The sequence below is a fragment of the Diadema antillarum genome, unplaced genomic scaffold (genome assembly GCF_040938485.1).
Source record: "Diadema antillarum isolate AM-2024a unplaced genomic scaffold, OU_Dant_1.0 scf00000031, whole genome shotgun sequence".
Taxonomy (NCBI): Eukaryota; Metazoa; Echinodermata; class Echinoidea; order Diadematoida; family Diadematidae; genus Diadema; species Diadema antillarum.
The window spans coordinates 1552152-1560391 of NW_027270920.1; the positions used below are offsets into that span (position 1 = coordinate 1552152).

Here is an 8240-nt window from a genome sequence, read left to right on the forward strand (position 1 = left end):
TGCCAAGTTTTATGGGAATCGGTGCAAAACTGAGGAAGTAGTTCGCGACGCAAGATTTGCAACGGACCGACCACCCGACCGCCCGACCGCCCGACCGCCCGACCGACCGCCCGACCGACCGCCCGACTGCCCGACCGTCCGCTGATTCCTATATACCCCCTTCAAACTTCGTTTGGCGGGGGTATAATAAATATACTGTTCCTGACATCTTAGGTCGTAATTGGCATCTGTGGTAACTGATTGCCTCTGATATTACTGGTTAGTAAAGTATGTGAAAATCTTAAATTCATAATTGCTCTACAATAAATCTTTATTTCTTTTGTTTTACTCTACTAATCACATGAAAATTTGAACACTGTCCATGCAAATCCTGTATGGTGTAATTATCTACAAGTGTATCAAACATTATCCTCACAGCTGGTAGCTGAAAAGACATAAAGCTCACTTGTGCAATTCTCACACTTCAATCCTTTCTGCTTTAATGATGAGAAGACAGAACTACAGTATATTCAAAATACTCATGCATAATTATGTGATTCATCCCTTTCACAATTCTACAGGCCTTTGCTTGTTTCTTTTTCTCTGCTGAACTGTCACTTCCTCCCCATCCACTCGTCGAAACTTGTAAGAGATGAGAACGTGAAGAACGACAGCAAAGCACAATCCTGAATACACCCTGAAGACGGTTTTGAACGACTGCGTGACGTCGTATAGGTATCCTGGGTCAGAGTGAGACAGAGAGATGGAAGGAGAATAATCATTAATATGTGTGAATATCCTGTAGCGATGAAGAACAATTTCAGTCTCACCTCTGTTTCTCTTTGTTTTGAAAATGTAAATTTTGTTAAATTCAATTAGTATTTTCTCTGCTCAACTAAAAATGTGACCCTTTGAATGCACAATACACTTTCATATTACTTTACCTTTGATAACCAGTAAACGCACTTGGAAATGCTAAATTAAAAAGGCACAGGATGTCAGCGTTGTGAAAAACGACTTACAGTTATAGGTACACAGTGGACTCCCATTATAATAAACTTCTCCAGACCTGCAATTTTCTTTTGTTATAATATCTAAATTTCGTTATAAACTAACAAATAAACAATAAAAAACATAGAATGGATAATGCAATGGCCTGAATTTTTACTTTGCCGTACCCGGAATTTTGTAATAACCGTGTTCGTTATGGCCGGAGTGCACTGTAATGTCATATTCTATTATTCTTTTCTAAACATGGTTGAATTATGCCTACCAGTCAAGGACCCAGACACAACAGCTCCTGCACCTGTGAGGAAGAATGATGCAGCTACGATTGCTGGAAAGTTTTTCTTTGTCACAGACACGGAGATGACACCATTGAAGGAAGAGTTTGCTCCAAAGAGACCGAAGCCCGCTAGCACCGAGCAGAACATCAGGTTCACAAATGATGAGTTGAGCGTAAAGACGAGGAACGCTGCTGCTGATATTAAAGCGTTGACGAGGAACAGGTGGCTACTCCAGAAGGGCCTGATGTAGAGGAGAAAGACCAGGATGATTCGGCTGAGGACACCACCAGCAGCACCAACGATGGGGAGGTACACCACCTGGGTTTCAGCGATGCCCACGGAGCGCCCATAAGAGGTGGAGAAAAGCGCAAAACCAAAGAGGCAGAAGTCCATGAGGAAAGTTCCAGGCAAGAAGAATGCCGTCACTCGCCATTCCTTCGCAATCGACGTAAAGTCAAAGACGGTGGGAAAGAGATGAAGGAATTTTCTGCAAAGGTTCCTACTCTGATTGCTCTCAGTGTTAGGGTGGCAAGTCACACTCTCATCCGCAGGCTTGGATTGGGTGGGTGAACCATTATACCTAATACAACCATCCTCCCCTTCTTCACTCATCCATGGTGTTCTCTCCTCACAAGCTTCACAGAGGCGACTCTCCACCTCACGATGGGCGTCATCCCCATCATCGCTGCATGGATGTCTTCTTGACTTCTGGACCTGCAGACTGACCCCACTGTCTTCAATGACCTCTCCTTGGTTACATTCTCTGCTAGACTCTGGTGTGTATTTGAGAGCTGCACCAACAGGACACCTGTTCAGCACTATCGCCCCCATGCACAGGAACGTCCCCGCCAAGCCGTATGATTGGAAGAGCATGGACGTGATGTAGGGAAGTGCCACGCCTCCTGCTACCGAGCCAAGCTGGGTGATAGCATTCACTGATCCGTAGCGCATTCCAAAGTGCTGCTTCATGGCAATGCTTGCAACTTGGAAGAAGGGAGCAGTGCATGATCCTTGCAAACATAATTTTCAACGAAACAAACAGAAAAATAAAGGATATTTAAAAAGAAATAAAGGCCGCAAATAACATTTGAATCATTAATGCATGATAAAGAATCTCAGCATAATTGAAACATACCACAAAAGTGTACTGTCTTTCCATTCATTCATCTGCCATCTGTAATACATGTGACTCCAGGTGGAGCCCTCCACATAATGAGTAATAATGTGCCACTGCAAAGTATTGCGTAACAGGCTATGGCAATATATATACACACACACACACACACACACACATGCACTGTAATACACACGGGCTGTATGATAGCCAAAAGGAACATGGCTGAGCAAGAGAGTTGTTCTGAATAAAGTGCTACCCATTCGCAACCATGGTGTAACTGTCTGGTATTGTCAACTTGCCTACCAAGCTAGCTAAGTTCATATCACTATGCAACACAACTCATCTTGACACCATTCATCAAAGAAAAACAACTTAAAGAAACTACTAATTTACTGCATGGGGATGAAAGAATATAAAGCCATTTTGTGTGTCATAATAACAGCAAAAATAGTTATGTATGAGTGGAAATTTTCGTGGTGTTGAAATTTTCATGCATTTCGCGCAACAAGAAACTTGTGTGAAAATAAAAGCACATGAATATTACTGCTTGCCATATGTTTCAGTAGTTGATGTCCTGATTCCGCAGATTTAAAAACATGCAAATCTCTTCTTACCCGGCTAAGCGCGAAAAATTAGTAGCGCAAAAAATATCCACTTTTACAGTATTCATGTAAAACATTTTTAACATAAAAACTGGGACTTCCTGAAAATTTTGCAAGTGGTTAAAATTGTGATCATGGAGTACAATAATGGACAAAGAAATACACAGATGCATGCATATCACTTTATGTAATAATCAGAGTTGATATTTTCCTGTGTTGTTATATTTGTGAATTGCACTCCGACTTGGGAAATTTGCAATCATTAAACAAAAACCAGCAAAATTATGTGGCATATATAACTATAGGCCTACAGTGTGGAGAATTACATTGTAACATCTATACCTCCTGCATGCAAACAAACAAAGCAAACAACAAATGATCAGTCCCTCTCTGGAATTATTACATCAATTTTCTGCATACCTGCAATAATGAGCAGCATTCCAATCAGCCAAAGTTGTTGAACAAATGCCAGCAGGATAAAAGATAAACCTGTCGCAAGGCCACAGCTGATGGTCAGGACCCTGGGGCTGATCTTCTTCCGCAGTAGCAGGTTGGCGAATGGACCTGCAATCATATATCGGTCAATTATCCTCCTGTTATCCTGTTTTTATCAGGAAGTTTGGAAAAACTTGCATTTGACTGAAAAATAAAAGATTTAAACAGGATAGTGCAGACGATATTCAGGGGCAGATTCAGGAAATTCGTAAAAGGGAGGCGCCTTTGCGAAATTAAAGGGAGGGCGCACGCACCCCCCAGTTTTTTTTCTTTTTATTTCTTTTGTTTTAGCGAAAAATGAAAGAGGGGGGCGCACCCAGTGCACCCTCCTCTGGATCCGCCACTGATATTCATCTGAATATTTCACTCAAAGATATACAAGATACAAGAGTCAAGGTAGATAAAAACAATTCTTTATAAAGCCAGGAGTTGTCACGCTCCTGTAGATAGAGAATCAGTAATACATAAACACCTAAAAACAACAAGAATTTCCTTTATGGACGATAAATGAATCTGAATCTGAAATGAATATGAAATGTGTGATCAAAGTTGTTGTGATGTCAGAAAAATGTGAGGCTGTATTGCAGGTGGCCTTCAGTTTGTTTTTCACATTAGACTGAAATAATCAACAGACTGTAAATCACCATTAGCTCAAATTGAAAAGATGCTTCTTGAAAAGTTTTGAAAAACTTCTGCCTGATTCCACATGAGTGGGTGATTCTATCTTTCTGCTATACCATCTCACGTGAAACAATTATACCGGTATACAACATCAGTGGCGGATCAGAGGGGGGCGCAACAGGTGCATCCCCCCCCCCCCCTTTATTTTTCGATAAAAACAAAAGAAATAAAAAGAAACCCCCAATGACATGAAACCCAGAAGTGGCACCAGAAATATTAGTTGCGCCCCCCCCCCCCCCCTTTACAGAATTCCTGGATCCGCCCCTGCAACATAAAGCACTGTTTCTCTTCAATAGACAGCATGCCATTATCTACGTGGAATGCTGTTAGAATAATAGTTGGGCAATTCTACCTGTTTGCATTCTATTATGACCTCAAGATCAAAAGTCTGTGGTAGTGACAATGTATACATAGGTTGAAGGAGGTATAGTGTACCAGACTGCCAAGTAACAAATGCAGTGATGCATGGTTAACTGAGGAAAGAGAATGATGCATGGTTGATTGAGAAAAAGGAATTAAAAGGCTTTTTCTTTAGATATCAAGATGGTATGAAAAAGAAAATAGAAAATGTGTTTGTCTGCTGCTATGAGGGGGAGTCTTTGTACCTCCCACCCACCTTCACCTTGAGGCATTCATTGTGGTATAGAGTGCGATCTTTCCTCATTTTCCCCCTTAACAATTCTTATCAAGCTTTTCTTTATCTTTTTTTTTCCATTGCTTTTTCTTTTCTTTTCCCCATACTTACAAATATATTCAGTAGGAAACACAACTAATTGAAGAATTCTCACATACTGTTTACAGTTATAACCCCCCCCCCCCCCCCCCAATTTGGCAGCCCTGATACATTAATTTTGATGTAGAGTGGATACATAACTCTTCAAAACTTTGAATTTACCAATCAATTTACATCTATAATAGAAATTCAACCTCAGGGAAGTTAGGGTACATACAATTCCTCTCCATGTTTGAATCAACTTTACAGAGAGAAAAGGCAGATGAACAGGATGCATGGTGAAAGTTTCATCAAAACTGGGCCTGGAATAAGAAAGTTATGGAATTGTAAATTAAGTCTTACATGTTTTAAATAAAAAAGGACAATAGCCACAACCACTGTATGCAAAATATCTACAGTGGTGACAACAGAAAATCACAATTCTCATATTGGTTTTCACCAAAAAAAAAGTATATAGCAATAAATTAAAAGTTTTTTGGTCAATAATTCAGCACCTACATCCCTTTCCCTTTAAATTCTAATGCTTGGAATACAAGCTTTTATTGTTGCATTTGCAGAAAACGGTGGGCATGAAAAGAAAATTTAGTGAAAACTGTAGTGTAGGTTAATAAAAGAATTTGATGGGGGTATGCAACCTCACCTCATTACATTTGCATATTATACCAAGGTAACAAAGAAAAAGAAAAAAGAAATCTTGTAACAGGAACAGATTTGAATAAACTTTTACTTTTCTTTTCAATCTATTTAATGACAAACTTGATTATGGTGTGGAATAAAAGATCTCCAAGTATCTATAAACACTATAACTCACTCTTTACTGTGTGTGCATGGACTCACAGAGCTCCATTTTATAAAAGCTCTTATTTTGCATTTTATGCACAGTCAAACATGCCTAAGCCAAGCTTGTACTTTAGGTCAAAAAATTTTAGATTTGAGACCCAGCTATTGTATGTGATTCTATTCAGAACTATTTCAAAGTAGCAATGTTACAGATGGGTGGTTCTATTCACCTACCGATGTTCATCAGCACATGAGAGATGTGGGGATGCAAAAGAGTCATAAAAATGATTGTGTTTAAATGGGGATGGAATGAATGGACGTTTAAATGCTGAGTATGAAAGAAGTGAAGTAGATGAGAGGAATATTAAAAGGAGAGATCAAAGAGAATGGTTGACAACCTGAAGACCTAGAAAATACCGAACAGAATACCAAACTAAAACTGGAAGTTTAAACCAAAAGAAAACTCTAATGTCAACTTAGCTGTCTAACAATAGTTTCTGTGGGTTGAATTGTGATGCATTGTCATTATATACTCCCATCAGTTGATGTCACTTGTACTTCTACCATTTTCATGGACATTCATGCACGCAGTGTTCTAGTGAGCACTGAGACTGAATTAAGTTACACCACATCATTTCATATTTCAAGCATTTCTTTTTTATCAATATTAATACCTTAAGTGAACATTAATAACATTCATGTTGTGTGAGATCAGTATGTTAATGTTATTCATGCTGTGTTGAGATTCATGTTATGTTGAGATAACATTAATACTATGCATCTCAAAATGTTGACATGAGCAATGATTGAACACCATTTATTCCATCTATATTAGGCATGTTCCCAGTGTCAAGTAACTGTGCGTCATTTATCATTTAAGGACAAGTCCACCTTCATATACATGTGGATTGAGTGAATGCAGCAATATTAGTAGAACACATCAGTGAAAGTTTGAGGAAAATCGGACAATCTGTTCAAAAGTTATGAATTTTTAAAGTATCTGGGTAGTCACTGCTGGATGAGAAGACTACTACAGTGTGTGATGTCATATGCGTACAACCATATAAAGAAAATAAAAAGAGAATTTCAAAAAACTTTACTTTTTGAATAAATTTAAGAACATAAACCAAAAAAGGAAAACAAAATTAATAAATTAATATACACATGACACATATGGTGTATATGAATAGATATTTGGTACTGAATGTACACAACATTGTGCATATTATATATACATATATTATATACCAGTTTCACATTTGGAATAGTTGTTCATGCATTGAATTTCAGTACTGTAGTACTTTGGTGAATTTGGGCCATTAGAGATGATAGTTACATTATGTATTAGTGATTTTATGGAAATTGGGCAAGTGTGTGTGTAGACTTTGCTGCTATGAATGACATTTTAAGAAGACATGTACAACTATTGTTCTAAGATGACATTTATATCTAGATCCCGAAAAAAACCACCTTTTTATAGAAGAAGTGTACCGTACATATCTGCACAGTGATCAGTACCATTTTATACAACTACTCTAGCTGGCTGTATATTCATTTGTACCCTCCTTGTATAGATACAGTAGGCCTATACCTCTAGGATCCAGTGACCACCAAAATATACACACCACCATCTACCACCTCATATACCACATGACAAATATAATGATACTTACAGAGCATTGTACATAGTGTGTGCTCAAGTGAAAAGAGGAAGCCGATAGTTGTGTACGATGCACTCAGCTGATCTGCGAGGCTGGGAACAAGGATTCCCATGGACTTTACGATACCGTAGGTCAGAAACCGATGGACGAAAGCAGCGGCGAGCACAATGCACGGCCAACCTCCGTGACCATGAGAACACGTCTTCCTCGCCATCCTGATGTGATAGCGAAACGGAAATCATGAGATTTTAGAGAGAGTGATCAAGACTTTGAATTGCCAGATAGAAGTTGAGAGACCTGTGAGACCAGGAGTATCAGAAGTCATGCTCAACCCACCGAAAGAATTCATCTGATTTCGCATTACAATGCACTGTTACCGAGCGTGACGGTAAATAGTGACACTACTACTATCGTCTGCTGTAGTGGCTCCCGTCTGTGGCATTGTGCACGTCAGTCAACAACATAACGGTAGCGATGCATGTCATGTACTACTTTATGTCTGCACCGCCCACAAATGCACAGCGAACAGAAAACAGATATACTCACAGTACACCACGGCATGAAGCTGTATACCTCCATGATTATAGTGTATGCCCCTACAGCCTCATTGAGTTGGCAATTCAGATTTAGATGCCCGCAATTGAAACCTCAAACATCAGTTGTATGAAAGCCAGTGAAAGCAATTCATCAGTTTTTCGAGACTATCACAATATGGCCCGTGATGGGCTAGGAATTCAAGACCCCGCCCCTGTGAAAGTATATCTGGTTTTGCACAGTTAAATCCACCATATAAGTGGAGCAAGGCGGCTATGAGGATTCCCACAGATCAAGTCGGTGACAATCTAACAAAACAAGGGCCAAAATTTCCCCACATCTTTTAAACAAGTTTCAGTTTTCCTATTTGAT

General features: G+C 39.3%; 1 protein-coding gene across 1 annotated transcript; it reads right to left on the minus strand.

The window, feature by feature from the left end:
- Positions 1-546: 546 nt before the first annotated feature.
- On the minus strand, positions 547-7548 carry LOC139741745 (monocarboxylate transporter 7-like). The gene is made up of 4 exons (XM_071652333.1): positions 7347-7548; positions 3405-3548; positions 1253-2248; positions 547-719 (listed from the first exon to the last, which is right to left on the minus strand). Exons 1-4 carry the CDS (start codon positions 7546-7548, stop codon positions 547-549), a joined length of 1515 nt encoding a protein of 504 aa, XP_071508434.1.
- Between the last annotated feature and the right edge of the window lie 692 nt (positions 7549-8240).

Excerpts from the sequence above, each read along its gene's own strand:
- LOC139741745 (XM_071652333.1), bottom strand. The coding sequence starts at position 7,548 with ATGGCGAGGAAGACGTGTTCTCATGGTCACGGAGGTTGGCCGTGCATT. Across the intron at positions 3,549-7,346 it reads CACACTATGTACAATGCTCT|GTCCATTCGCCAACCTGCTA; the intron begins GTAAGTATCATT and ends ATATGATTGCAG. Across the intron at positions 720-1,252 it reads TGTGTCTGGGTCCTTGACTG|GATACCTATACGACGTCACG; the intron begins GTAGGCATAATT and ends ACTCTGACCCAG.